At 36.7% G+C, this 15,134-nt stretch overlaps 1 protein-coding gene across 4 annotated transcripts; it reads left to right on the top strand.

The window, feature by feature from the left end:
* The first annotated feature begins 265 nt into the window (after positions 1–265).
* On the top strand, positions 266–14,839 carry LOC121408362 (THAP domain-containing protein 5-like). Of its 4 annotated transcripts, none has more exons than XM_041599810.1 (6): positions 266–481; positions 7,326–7,531; positions 10,299–10,439; positions 10,759–11,090; positions 13,933–14,048; positions 14,734–14,839. In XM_041599810.1, exons 2-5 carry the CDS (start codon positions 7,373–7,375, stop codon positions 13,934–13,936), a joined length of 636 nt encoding a protein of 211 aa, XP_041455744.1. In that variant the 5' UTR covers positions 266–481; positions 7,326–7,372; the 3' UTR covers positions 13,937–14,048; positions 14,734–14,839. The 4 variants fall into 4 exon arrangements, with proteins under 4 accessions (XP_041455744.1, XP_041455746.1, XP_041455743.1 ...); XM_041599809.1 differs by lacking the exon at positions 266–481 and adding an exon at positions 1,758–1,891; XM_041599811.1 differs by lacking the exon at positions 266–481 and adding an exon at positions 3,597–3,781.
* Positions 14,840–15,134: the final 295 nt, after the last annotated feature.

The raw sequence follows: 15,134 nt of genomic DNA, 5'->3' as shown, positions 1-15,134 counted from the left end.
GTAGGAAAATATGTGTTTCACTCCAACGAAATTCATTTCGTCATGATGCAGTTTGATTTCGTATACAAAATTTATTTTGTGTCACACTTATAATCAATTTCCTCGAGACGAAATAAAATTGCGTCCTCGAAATTCATTTCGTTGCGATGCAAATATTTATTCCGTCAACGAAATGATTTTGTGTCACATCACAAAAAATTCCGTCGACAAAATGATTTTGTGTCACATCACAAAAAATTCCGTCCATGTAAAATAATTCTGTCTCCTCTTTCTGGCAGGGAATATGAGATCGTCGCTGATTGGCTGCACCTTGCTCAAGCCGATATCTTCGCTCGATCGATATCCGGGCGCGGGACGGTCACACTCACAGGTCGGCATGTTGGTGAACCTTTCTTGTTTAGCTTAGATTTCACGTTATTCATGTCAACGAGAGCTGCAAACAACTTCTCTAATTGGTAGAATGTGGACGGACATTGCATTCGTAAGTTTAGCTATGTTTTCGACTTCAAAATTACGTTGAAAACAAAATGGGAATTCGTTAGTCGTTGCCAAACTTGCATTTGCAAGAAGCTGTGCAATTTATAGTCCCGTGTATTCAAGTTTGTGTAGGGTCCTACTGTAGTCGACCATGCCCATGCCAGGCCAGGGGGGATTGGTCTTTTGTGCACACCTAAAATGGTAATGAATTATACAGGCTGATATTTAGGCCTAGATTTTGATAAATGGTGTAAAATTCATACTCAGACTGACTCAGAGCAAAATGCATGTTGAAATTGGAAACTTCATTGGATGACAAATTTTATATAATTATTGACTGTCTGAGACTGAGTCAGTGATTGACGTGATTTTATTTTTAGATTATTAAAAACAGCTTTAGCTTGGGCACCCACACGCATTGCGAGGTTAGTATTAATACTGGTAAATTAAACCATTGAACCATGTTTGGCAGTGGATTTCGAATTGACAGTTAATGAGTTAGTGGGTCGCGCATGCTGGCTTGCTGCGATCCCACTTCTGCAAGTGATGTCCACGTCCATAAGGCATTAAACACACCACTTCTAAGTAATGGCTTGGTTTTTCTGTGCGCTGTGGCATGTCAGGGGCGGATCCAGCTTTTATAAAGGGGGGGTTGGGGTGGTATGTGAGGGAGCGTAGCGACCGAGTCCAAGCGAGCGGAGCAAGCGAGGGTGTTTGGGGGGTGTCCCCCCTCCCACGTAGGGAAAATTTTTGAAAATCTGTGTGTGAAAATGACGTTTCCTTGCATCTAAAACACCACTATTTTTGATATAGAGGTCATTGCCAAATTAACCCCCATGAAAATTTGTAAAATTAAGTTGCAATCCCCCATTTTTTTTTTTTTTAATGGGGGGATTTTTGTTTGGGGATGAGAATCGGCAACCCTGGCCTAGATTGTCACTTCCGCGGTGGCCCGTGTCCTCAAAAAAGCTGATGGGGGGCAAAAAGGACTATGTGACATTTGTTCGCCCAACCCTCCCCCAAATAAATAATAATAATAAATTAAATGAATACATAGAAATAGAATAAAATAAAATTACAAGTTTTTTAAAAAAGATAAGATTTAAAAAAAATGGTCCTGGGCAGATTTTTTTTTTTTTTTTTTTTGGGGGGTTGCAACCCCCCCTCTAGATCTGTTTCTGCATGTAATGAACCCTTGACTGTGAGTTGGGCTTGTCCGTAGACTCTAATGTTAGAGTCGATCTATCTCGGCTCGGGCCCAAAGATGCGCCACCGCGCACAGAAAAATCATGTGGTATGGACACCAGAAGTGAGAATGAGATCCCATGCGCGACCCACTGACTTAGATATCCACTGCCAAAACGGTTCATGGTACAGGGTATAGGGCAAGTCCAAGAAAAGGTCACCCTAGAAGGTAAAATTTTATCTCCAATTTAAGAAGTTATCTTTGGAGGGGTAAGAAAGCCTATCGCCTGTTGTGGTAGCCTAAGTATGTTTGGCCTAGGTCCTAGCCCCACTCATTACTAGTACAAGTTTAGTTACTTCGAGCGATGTTTGTGCCGGCTCCACTTCACCACCACTACTATACGCTCCATCTGGCTGAACATCGTGTCCGTTAAGTCGATCTGATATTCCGAGTGACAAAGGTGGGATTTTATGGGGAAATATAAAACTCATGGAACATCACGATCTTTAAAAACAAAACTAATATAGGAGGGGGTCCAGTGTCCGGACATGTTATCTTTTGGTTACACTTCGTAATTCAGAAGGTTCGTAATTCCAAAACACGTGAATTCATTATTGCCTGAACAACAATGTTCGTTAAATCGAAAAAGGGTTCGTTAATCCGAACATTTGTGGCGTAATTCCGAAGGTTCGTTAATCCGAAAAGGAATAATGAGTGATAATTCCGAAGGTTCGTTAGTCCGAAAACGAAATGAGGTTCGTTAATCCGAAAACGAAATGAGGTTCGTTAATCCGAAAAAACTAAATGAACAACGAACCTCATTTTTTTTCGGACTAACGAACCTTCGGAATTATGACTCTCATTATTCCTTTTCGGATTAACGAACCTTTGGAACAACGAACGTCATTTCAATTTTTGGATTGTCGGACCTTCGGAACAACGAACCTTATTTCGCTTTCAGATTAACGAACCTCCGGAATATCCAAACCTTCGGAATAACGAAGCTTCGGAATTATGAATGTAAACAATCTTTTTGAAGCCTTCCTTTTTGTCTTTGGATTACACTAAAAATATGAATTCAATACTTGTTATCATCTTCTATTTTGTTCTTTATATTTCCCAACATTTTGTACTAAAATTTGATGAAACTTCGCTTCTAACTTTTTTCAAATGACTTTCTAACATTGATCGTGTGGACACACAACCTGTACGGACACACAACAACTGAGTGACCTGAAACTCAGGCAGGACGTTTAGCAATACTTGATTAACCTTATGCCCAAATTTCATGAACTAGGTTTCTAAATTTTCATTTAAAAAACACAACCTTTTGTTAAGATTTGGTGTTGATGCCGCCACCGTCAGAAAAACAGCGCCTATAATATAATTTTACTCTCCTATGCAGGTGAAACAAAACGGAAGGAAAGAAGGGAAAACACAAATTTTGCGCATTTTCATGTATTTATTTTCAATAGTCTCGGCAGTGCAGCCGCGTCCTTGCATGGTAACTATTATATAAAGATTATCCAGCAGCTTGCAAAGGAAAGTCAGTTTCAAAGTAATTTCTTCAGTGCACAGATGAGGCGAGGGGGTCTTCGGGCGCTTGCCCCCTCTCCTCTCCTACAAAAATAAATTATGACCAAGAAAGTAGAAAAGAAAATGGTGAAATATATTTTTTCTGAATATTATGCTTTCATTGGATATTTATAAAGTTAAATATTTTTATTTTTTTTGCTCGCTCACAAAAAAAAGATCTGCCCAATTATTCATATCTAGCCCCTTCAAAACTTTGGCTCACTTCGCCACTGAATTGTTTCATCACACTTCTATGCAAATACTTACGCCTATAGAATAGAATACATTATATCCTACATAGAGTAAATCATACTATTGGTTCAAGTAGCATCATGTGACCGAATATATTTCAACTCTGACGTCATACCTCGATATATTTTTGGATACTAGTATATCGAGGTCTGACATCATTATTTCACAAAACTGGATCTAGCTAAACTCTCAGGCACACCGGCCAGCGCGCTCTCTCTCCCGGGCAAGTCCAGCGATGTGTCGGCACAGGCACTGATCTGCGTTCTGCTGAGCACGATGGCTCAGAGAAAAGTAGGTAATTCAACTCAAGTAACCGGACTTTGCAAGCTCATCACATAGATTTTGGTTATTAATTATAAAAAGTTGGATAAAAAACAAATATATCAGGCGTTTCATTCGAAAGCATAGTGGGAATTATTAATCCTCGGTTGGACTGGCAAAACTACTATATTTCCCTCGGGGCTTCGCCCCTCAGGAAGTAATTGTCAGACCAACCTCGGATAAATAATTCAACTATACTTTCTCAAAGCCTGATATATTTGTTTACTATTTCTCATAATTCCATATGGCTTTGTGTAATTATTTTGTGTCCAGAATTACTTCATTAATATGAAATTTTATTCAGAATCACAAAAACTGCAAGCTCTCTTTTTCTCCTAATAATCAGAGACAAAATGAGCCCAAGATTTTGAGGGAGTCAGATGTGTCATATCAGGCAAAATTCAATAGAAGTTGTGAGCGAGCAAGCTTTTCATTAAAAAAAAATCACATTTTGTAGCTTGACATAAAAATATTCAGAAAATGTTATATTTCATTTTTCTTTCCCTTTTTTTTGGGGGGGGGGGGAGAGCATCCCAAGCCTCCCCCCATCTATGCACCTCTGTCTAGTGTCTATATTACTGTTATATTGTTATTTCAAGACTAATTTTCATAGAAACGATTGGTTCAGAAAAAATATTAAACACATGCAGCCTTTCATGGAAAGTTCCCCGGTTGTCCCGAAAAGGTGTGTTTTGTTTGACTTTCCTCCTCAACCCACCCTTTCGAGAAAAGCTCTCGCGGCATATCTCAACGTCCGTATGACATATTTGTCCTGCCCACCAGAGGTGAAGGCGAGACTAAGGGATCCAAATGTCGTCTGTCCGTCCGTCACAAACCTGTAATGACACATAACTCCACAACTGTAAGTCGCTTTTAAACCAAACATGGATGGTAGATGGACCTGGGTGACCTGCATGTTGAGCTGCAGTCAGAGGTCACATGGTAAGGTCAAAGGTCATTTTCAGGTCAACGTTAAAGTTTACATGCAACACTTTTATGACACCTAACTCCACAACCGTAAGTCGCTTTTCAACCAAACTTGGATGGTAGATGGACTTGGGGGACCTGCATGTTATGCTGCAGTCTGAGGTCATATGGTAAGGTCAAAGGTCATTTTCAGGTCAACGTTACAGTTCACATGCAAGACTCTTATGACACCTAACTCCGCAACCGTAAGTCACTTTTCAACCAAACTTGGATGTTGGATAGACTTGGGGGACGTGCATGTTATGCTGCAGTCAGAGGTCACATGGTAAGGTAAAATATCATTTACAGGTTAAAGTTTACATGCAAGACTCTCTTATGACACCTAACTCCGCAACCATAAGTCACTTTTCAATCAAACATGGATGGTCGATGGACTTGGGGGACCTGCATGTTATGCTACAGTCAGAGGTCACATGGTAAGGTCGAAGGTCATTTTCAGGTCAACGTTAAAGTTTACATGCAGGACACCTAACTTCGCAAATGTAAGTCGCTTTTCAACCTAACATGGACAGTAGATGGACTTGGGGGACCTGCACATGTTACGCTGAAGTGGGAGGTCACATGATAAGTTCAAAGGTCATTTTCAGGTCAACGTCAAAGTTTACATGCAAGACTCTCTTATGAAAACTAACTCCGCAACCGTAAGTCACTTTTCAACCAAACTTGGATGTTGGATAGACTTGGGGACGTGCATGTTATGCTGCAGTCGGAGGTCACATGGAAAGGTCAAAGGTCATTTACAGGTTAAAGTTTACATGCAAGACTCTCTTATGACACCTAACTCCGCAACCGTAAGTCACTTTTCAACCAAACTTGGATGGTAGATGGACTTGGGGGACCTGCATGTTATGCTGCAGTCAGAGGTCACATGGAAAGGTCAAAGGTCATTTACAGGTTAAAGTTTACATGCAAGACTCTCTTATGACACCTAACTCCGCAACCGTAAGTCACTTTTCAACCAAACTTGCAGACTTATGCTGCAGTCGGATGTCACATGGTAAGGTCAAAGGTCATTTTCAGGTCAATATTAAAGTTTACGTGCAAGGCTGGTATGACAAGTGTTATTCCATCCCAGTAATTTCACAATGAAGTTTCGATATAATTCTTGCGTGCCCTCGCAAATCACAATATTTCTGGTTATTTTCATAAGTGGGCGAGACAAAAATTGCTTTTGCCTTGTTTTTTAGTCATGTTCAAAATGAATTAGTGATGATTTCATTTTTCTCGGCATTTTAATCCCCAAGTCTGCATGGTTTAATTATGTTTGATGCATGTTTTGCCTTTAGTAGACAGCTGGCAGCCCTCTGTCTCGAGGAGTATTTTTATATCTTTTTCTGTATTTGGTGAGTGAAGCCAACGAAATTCAGCTGAACAACCAACATAAAGGCATGGTCACACCGGCCGAGCGTTGTTGGAGCGGTAGGGAAAGAGGGTAGAATTTTTCTCTCAAAATGGGGGAAAAAATCGAAAACAAAAAAACTAAAATCGAACTTGAAAATGGTAAACGGTAGCGAGCAGTGATGATTTTTTTTTCTCTCCGCTCCACGACCGCTCCAACAACGCTCGGCCGGATGCCTTTACACTTAAGGGGAATCCAGCCTTGGTCATAAAATATAGTGTTGGAAAGGAGAAAATTAGATAAAACAGAATGGTGAAAGTTTGAAAGAAATCGGACCAACAATAAGAAAGTTATGGCTGCTTTAAAATTGAAATCCCTATGATTATGTAGATTTCAAAGTGGCAACTGGGTAAGTAAATTATGACAAGAGGCAAGGACAACTTTCCCATAGGCCATGTACTTAATTATCAGGGATTTGTGTTTTTCTCCTAACTGCCCTTCCCCTGGGGCAGTAATCTAAATATAACCCTGGTAGTATATTGTTTTATGTCCTCATGTGAAAGAAAAATAAAAATTTGAAGTAAAACATTTGAAAAAATGACATATTAGCCATTTTATGTATTGGAGTACATGGAAGAGTAGTCCTTGCCTTACATCACTGTGACATCACATATGTGGCCAATTTGCAGTCTCGTGGATCTAGGGATTACCAATATTCACAACTTTAAAAATAACTTTCTTATTATTTGTCAGATAGTGTTCAAACTTTCACCTATCAACTTGACTGATTTTTCTTATTCCCCTAAGAACAAGTTTTTATTTGGGTTGGATTCCCCTTTAACAGAGACCGAAGCTTTAGTTCTAGTTTTGGCTCTGCTATTTTTTGATTGGATGTATTTCCTGATTTATCACAATAATTGCAAGTTTTATCATAATTTAACTTTTTGAAAATTATGCTATTATGTGATTAAGGCTACATCTCTTGTACTTTCTACCGATAGTCTCAATATAACGTTATTAATGGATTATTTCTTGTTAAAAATCCTAAAGATAGGAACTAACTCTGTGGTTGTAGATAAATATGACTCACTTGTCCAGGTGTTGATAAACGGGCCGCTGCTGAGTAGGCCTAGAGTTTTCTTAATTATATATAATTGATTTCATGACATGTGTTTACATTTGCTGCAGATTCCCATTCAGCCGTTGGACTGAACTGGTACTGTAACACAGTATGGATGGTCAATATGAAGCAAGCTTCATCGAATTCCTCCAAGAGCTCTGTACTCTGTTCTGATCATTTTGAAGATGCTTGCTTTGACAGGACTGGGCAAACGATTCGTCTAAGACAGGATGCTGTCCCAACCACATTTAATTTGCCGCCTCGTCATCAGAAGGTACAGTAGATCTATATCATACGTGTTTTAAAGAAATATAATCTCTGTATTATCTATCTACCTTTGGTTTGACAGAACAATGTTTTGAATATTCCATTCTCAGTAGCCAAAGAGAAATGAAAATTATCCTATTCGGGAGGGTCACCATGGACCTCGGCCTATACTGTGTACCAGGGGACTGTGTATTTTAAGTTAACGCTTACTAAATGATCAAACAAATTAAAAATTTGGTTTAGCCCTACATAATTAGCATGAGCTTCTTTGAAATTGCAAAGCTAAGGGTGTATTGCTGATTTTTCATAATTTATTAAAATTCATTTTTGATAAATTATTTTATGCATAAATAGAGAATTCTCTGCTGTACAGTTAAGTAAATCTCTAAATAAGTTCCCAAGTTCTACAGTGCGTATGAAAAAATGGGATAGATTTGAAAAGTCTATAAAATTTTTGTTTCAAATTATGATCTCAATATTTTGGTGTCAATACATGCTATGGAGTCTTATCCTTCAAATGCTATTAAAATAATTTGGTTTTGTTCGTGCTTACGCAAACACAAATTTTTGTTTTGTCTGGGGTAAAAAAGGAAGCTTGCGCCAAAATGGCATAATGATGGTCGGACTTCTTGCTATCAGCAGAATTCCTCTTAACCTTTTCATTATCTTTGCCATAATTTTCGAATTATGCAGTCAAAATTCATTTCCAAATCTACTTATTTATTTGGATAGTTGTGGTGTTGTTCCTTTTTAATATGTTCTCTTTTAGTTTTGAATATTCCTTCCTTAGGCAAGAACATTTTTTTAAACCAAATTATGGTAGAGCGTGTTTTTTTTCGAATCCTTTCATTGTGTTCTGCAAAGGTATGATGCCTTTGAACAGTGGCATACTGAGGGGTGGGGGCTCGGGGTCCCCCCCCCCTCCCAATACAAAATTATGACCAAGGAAAAAAGTGGAAAGAAAAATAACAGAAAACATAGAAAGTGAAATATGATATTATTCTGAATATTATGTCAAAATCACAAAATTGGATATTTTAGTAAAAACTGGAAATTTTTGCTTGCTCGCTTCACAACTTTTAATGCATTTTACCTGATCTGCCATATCTTCTCCTTCAAAATTGACTCAATACACCATTGCCATTGAAAGACATGAATATTTTCTTGTTTGTCCTGTCAAGCACATAATTAAACTTGGTGAAGGATTCAATGACCCCTTGAAAATAGGATTCATGTCTTTTATAGGTACCATTACATAAATTGTTTCACATAATTATTATCAAAGGTACCATAACATAATTTGTTTCACATAATAAAAAGGATTTGAATGATTACAAATTCTCCCAATTAAAAATGCAAATCTTCTCACTTGGGTTGACAAGAAAGTCTCTTCTTACTTATGAAGGAAAATTCAAAGGTAAAAGAAGTTCAAATTAAAACCAATGTAATTCAGGTAAATGAATAAATTTATTAGTGAAATTTGACAGCATTTTTCGAAAATTATGGCAAAGATAATGAATATATTATAAGTCTGCTGATTAGCCAAAAGTCTAAAAGTATAAAACGTCCCGTGTTCGCTCAAGCATGAATTTATTTTTTAAATGCCATTTCAAAGATAAGATCTTAGAGCATCTATTAATATCAAAATATAGATATAATATTTTGAGACAAAGCAAAGATTTTATAATTTTCAACCAATAAGTGCAAGAATAATGATGCATTTGTCATTTATGATTTAAAATAGAATTTCCATTGGATTAGATTTGTAAGAAAAATAATGTTTTTGAGCAATTCTAGGTCCGACATGAACTCATACATTGTTGCATTACTGCGTATCCGGATGCCGCAAACTTGGTCCCTAAACTTCTGCGAGACTTGACCAACAAAAAAATATGAGGACATGTTTCTAACTGTGGAATTATTGCAAAACATGTGGAGGGGGGCTTATTAAAGTGATGGTCCAGGCTGAAAATATTTATACATGTAGCTTAATAAATAGAGTAGAAGTCACTGAGCAAAATGCCGAAAATTTCATCAAAATCAGATGACAAATAATCAAGTTATTGAATTTGATAGTTTATAACAATAGTTTGTGAAAACGGTCGTCATGAATATTCATTAGGTGGGCTGATGATGTCACATCTCAAATTGTTCTTTTGAATTTTATTATATGAAATTATGTTTATTAAATTTTATCCTCCAAGAACTAGAAAAATTGGATTGACAACTGATTTAGTACATTAGATATTAATTGCTGAAACTTATTTCATCATAATGGAGACACATCATTTACACATGTATGAAATAATGAAAAAATTATGATTTTATGAACCAAACGGAAAGTGGGGATGTGACATCATCCCACCTAATGAATATTCATGATATGACTATTTTCTCAAAATATTGCTAAACTTTAAACTTCAATAACTTTATTATTTGTTATCCGATTTTGATGACATTTTCAGCATATTGCTCAGTGGATTCTACTCTATGTATTAAGATATAAATATTTTCAGCCTGGACCATCCCTTTAAGACCCCCCCCCCCTTCCTCCTTTGGGGCCAGATAGGGTTAATAAATCATCATGAATATTTAAACATGTTTATTTTGCTGCAAGTCCATTGAAAAGGATTCATTTCTAAACAAATATTCTAAATGTACTATTGAATATTAATTTGACAAATTTAAAGTCATTTTTTTCATTCTTGCATCTCGGTTTATTCAATTTTTCTTCTTTTTTAATGTTTTTTTTTTTATTCACTCTTCTCGTACAGAATGCACACAAACCAGGGAAACCCTCGAAAGAAAGTCATTTAGATTCAGCAAGCAACCTCCCAGATACTGCAAAGACACCTGTACCAAAGTCTTCAGCACCTTCCCTGGGACTACTACTCAATGCCAAAAATCTAAGAGGGGTAAAGTGGAAGATAACAGCAACATATATCTAAATGGGGTATTGTACAGTATGATTGATCAACCAATGATACCAGTTGTATTCTGACATTTAAATCCATGTCCCTCTGACCAATGTTGTCAAATAAAAACCTTGCTTTGAGCATAACATCCTCAAGGTGGTCTGAAATTCTATTAGAAGGTACATGTACTCTTCTGTGGAAGTTCATTTTATGCTTTGACTGCTAATCTACAAGTTTTATTATCAATATGCTAGTGTTCTGAAGTTGATGTGTTAATAATCAATTGTTTTAATGTTTTATTCTATTTAAAACATAATAGATGGAGACCAGCAGCATGGCAGCAGGAGCTAATGTTGGTCGTGATGAGGCATATACCACCATCAACAATGCTGCAATTGCAGTCACCACCACCAAGTCTGCTTCTGTCACTGCCATCACCATTGCCACCGCCATTACCAAGACCACTCCTGACACAAAGCCCCCAAGTCCTCAACTGACCAGATATTGCAGCTGGAGGATATACCAGGAACTTCAAAGCCAGGGCTTGCCAGTCTCCTACAATAAGAAAAATGCCATGGGCCCATCTAATGAACTAGTAGTAGAATATTTGGCCACAGTTGTAGAAATGCAGAGACTAACATACTGCCACAGGTAAAAATCAATGTCAGATATGATGGATAGTCTTTGAAATATGGGTTGCAGAATGAATATCAGTAAAACCCATCATGATGTGCTATCTGATTTAACCCTAAAAAGGCGGTGGGAGCCCAAAAATTTTCACGATAAATCCACAACGTGAAAGATTGTGCCGCGTCATTATAAAGCCTTTTTAAAAAAAGTTTATGAGTTTTCAGACAAAATTTGTGACACCTGGGTACCCGGTTCTGCAATTATGCAACATTGTGCATTGTGTAAGTACACATGTCAGAATTGCACTAAAATGTGATTTCATGGACAAATCCAATGCAAAATCTGTTTCTAGCCAGAATTCATAATTGTATCATACCGGTTAATGTTTATTTTTACTGATTAAAATCAATTAATTTCATTGTGCTTATGATCAGAAAATTTTGTCAACAATATAAAAAAAGTAAAAAAAACAAAGAAATACTTAAGAAAGGAAAAAATACATATGAAAGGTATTTGATATCAATTAATTTTTATGTGTCTGAACAAAAACTTCAAGGTCTGTGTTTATAGATTTCCAGCCAAATTCTAATTTCATGCATGATTTAGTAAAATATATAATTCTAAATAATTTTAGAATGATCAAATATACAATTTTTTCATCTGTGGCAGGCATTTTGCATTTCTTCACAATTGCGCAATTAACGGTCAATCTTGAGGGCCCCCACTCCCCTTCCGCCCATCTTTCCTGCCTCCAAAATACCCTGGCAGTCTTATTAGGGTTAGATTAAGTCTACATTAAGCAAACATAAAATTCTTACAATTGAATTCAGTGGCGTAATGAGCCAAATATTTTGAGAGGGCTAAATATGGCGAATGGAACAAAAGTTCTCCAAAGAGAGCGAAGGGAGTGTGCAAAATTTTAGAACTTTTTAATACAGAAATCAAAATTTGGAAAGATTTTGACGTAATAATATCCAGTAAATACTCTCTATTTCACCCTTTCTCGTTCGCTTTCTTTCTTTTTCTCCTTTTCTTTCTTGGTCGTTAAACATTGGGGGGGGGGGGCAGTCAGACCGCAGGTCCCTATGCTAATGAGCAAAAAGTCCAGATACATCCAAATCATCTCGTGGCTGAATCCTTGCAAAATCTTGTGATTCATGAGATTTTCTTTCTCGAGTCTAAGAATTTACCTGTTTTAAAGAGAAATTCCAGTATTGGTAACGATCTCAAAATGACTTTTTACAGAATCTAATATAATGACCACCCAAGTGTCTGTTTGTATGAATAAAAAATATGTGCCAAAGGATTCTGGAAGAAATTGTGTAATTGCTGAGAAATAAGCAAAATAAGCTCATATTCCAGCAATAATAATACACTGTCCCACGTGTGCCTATCTGTGTTGGTGATCTTCAGTGTGAACATTTTTCAGCGTAGATTTCAAGATTTCACAAAGTTCAGTTTATGTAACTTTACCAAATCTAGATCCTCGATGATATACTGACAATTAAGCCAGACTTTCTCATGAAATCAGTGTTTACTGCAACTACTGGCATTTCTTTTTAACCTCAAGTTAAATTAAATATTATTGCACTATCAGATAGAGTAAAAGTTACTCTTTCATATTGGTCATTTATTTTGTATACAATATTTTGTTAAATAAGTAAATTTCTGGCCTGAAAGTGTGCCTCAAAACTTAATTTTCTTCCATTTTCTTTTGCACATTGTGCAAACTTTTTATTTTGAGCCTCAATGATATCCATATCACCATAAAGCTGAACTTCTTTTCTTTCTCACAATGCCACTCTTGATATGCGGCACCTTTTAATCGGGTCAAGATCACACTTTTCCCACTAAGGTACAATACGAGATTTCTGTAATTTTGTACTTGCATGAAATCCAGAGTTCTGATTGGCTGGATAAGGTTCACAGAACAACAGGCACAGGGTATTTGAGGAGATTACCACATGGGAAGTGTGACCTTCCTAGGAACCATGGCACTGGAACCGTTGGAATTTGCCACTGGGTGGTCTATTTGACCAATCAGAATGCAGTATTCTTGTTTTCAAACTGCTTTATGTACTTGGCAAATGAAAAGTGTGATCTTGACCCGATTAAACCAATTCTTATTTTGAAACCTATATCGTTTCAAAGCATACATATTCAGCTTTATCATGATATAAAAATCATTTGGGCTCAAACACAAATAAAGTGTGAAAATAGCAACTTTTGTCAGGTGAAAATATTTATTTTATAGCATATTTTAGATCAAACTTTGAACCTATATTACAAAATCTTTGAATAAATCCAAACATATGACATGAAAGAATGATTCTTCTTCTTTACAATGGTACCAAATTCATGAAATTCGATGCACAGTTAGAGCAGCAATGACCGAATGAAAAGGTGTTATGGTCCGCGTCAAGCTCATTAAATATACAAAACATCTCAAGTCATGAATATCATTTGGATGAAAGAAGCCACTCTCTTGGGACCTGCAGTCTGACTGGGGGGCATGGCCCCCATCTATACATCAGTGATGGATTTAATACTTTTTGCATGTACGATGACGATGCTCGCTCTCTCACCCATCCTCACTATGTGTATATGTGTGTGCAAGATGAATTATGAGGAATAATTGCATGAAGTGACGTTTTTCAACCAGAGATTGATCCTTATATATTATTTACTATTGCATTTTTGTTCATCATATTGACCCATCTTGACCCCTTTACCCCCCCCCCCCGACAAAAACCTAATAGTCAAATGAAGTTTCCTTTTCTTTTGATATACATGTAATGTATTCATGTGAGAAAAAAAATTATAGTGCCAAACATTTTTTGAAAATTTTAATTTATTCCTTCAGGTGAGGTTTTGTCCACAGTTCCAGAAGGACACAAAATAGTATCAGAAAGTCATGCCAGAATCAACAACTGAAGGGTTTGAAGAGCCAGATAAAGAGCCTAGAAATGTGATTTAAACGTAAGTTAAACTTATTTATAATTCTGATTCATTTTGGCATAGAAAGTAAGTCATAATAACAATTTGAATTATTTTTGTCTTCTTGATTTGCTCTTTGTCAGGAATCCAAATTTTAGAATTAAACTCTTAGTTTGAGGTGTTGATGATTTTTTTTTCAGCTGCAAAAGTAACAAACCAATATCAATCATTGGTCGATAATGTGACTTGCTTTCTCTTGCCAAATTGGTACATGTACATGTATATTCTGCATTTCTATAATGATTGACCCCACCACTAGCACATAAGATGCAACATGTCAAATAACTGTCAAACTCACTTCATCATGTATTTAATTATTAATATTTCATTAAAGGAGTAAAAGGACTCAGAAAGATTACCCGAAAAAGCTCACAGAATTTTTTTTACTGGTAGACCCTTTACATTCATTTGATGAATTGAGTTCATGCAAAATCAACTGAATGTTATGAGTACAAAATCCTGTTAATACACCTTACTGTGAGGCTATTCTGGTAGGTCATCCCGGGAGTGCCTGAGGATCTTGTCCATTTGGATAAATCTTGCAAAGTACCAAGAGGTGCCTCCACCCCCCCCCCCCCCCCACTCTATAAGGGTTAACAATGAAATTGAAATTAGGAATAAGTTTAGTATCTTGCTCATATGCATTATAAATTAATTACTATTTCAGGTACTTCAATCACATGCACAGTAGGAGCAAAAACAGCAGCAAACACACAGGAGATGTAACACTACATTGACCAACAGCAACAACTACAGCAGCATCAACAATTTCTGCAGGAGATGCAAAAACCACACTGGCAACCTCAACAACATCAAGGTGTCCAACAAGCACTCCGGGAACGTTAACAGCAACCACAGCTTCAGCTGGAGTTTCAACAAACACATCAGAAAAAAACCAACAGCAGCAAAAAAAACACTTATGAATAATGAAATGAATCTAATTGAAACTCAAAAGCCAATGACGCAACATCTTTGACAAACTGAGACAATTATTCATTCTTTTACAGGATAAAGAAATACTTTTTTAAAGTGTAAATTTGCAGGAACACAATGGATGTTCCTATGTAT

This window comes from Lytechinus variegatus, chromosome 2 (genome assembly GCF_018143015.1).
Source record: "Lytechinus variegatus isolate NC3 chromosome 2, Lvar_3.0, whole genome shotgun sequence".
NCBI lineage: Eukaryota > Metazoa > Echinodermata > Echinoidea > Temnopleuroida > Toxopneustidae > Lytechinus > Lytechinus variegatus.
This window is presented reverse-complemented; position numbering and strand designations above follow the sequence as displayed.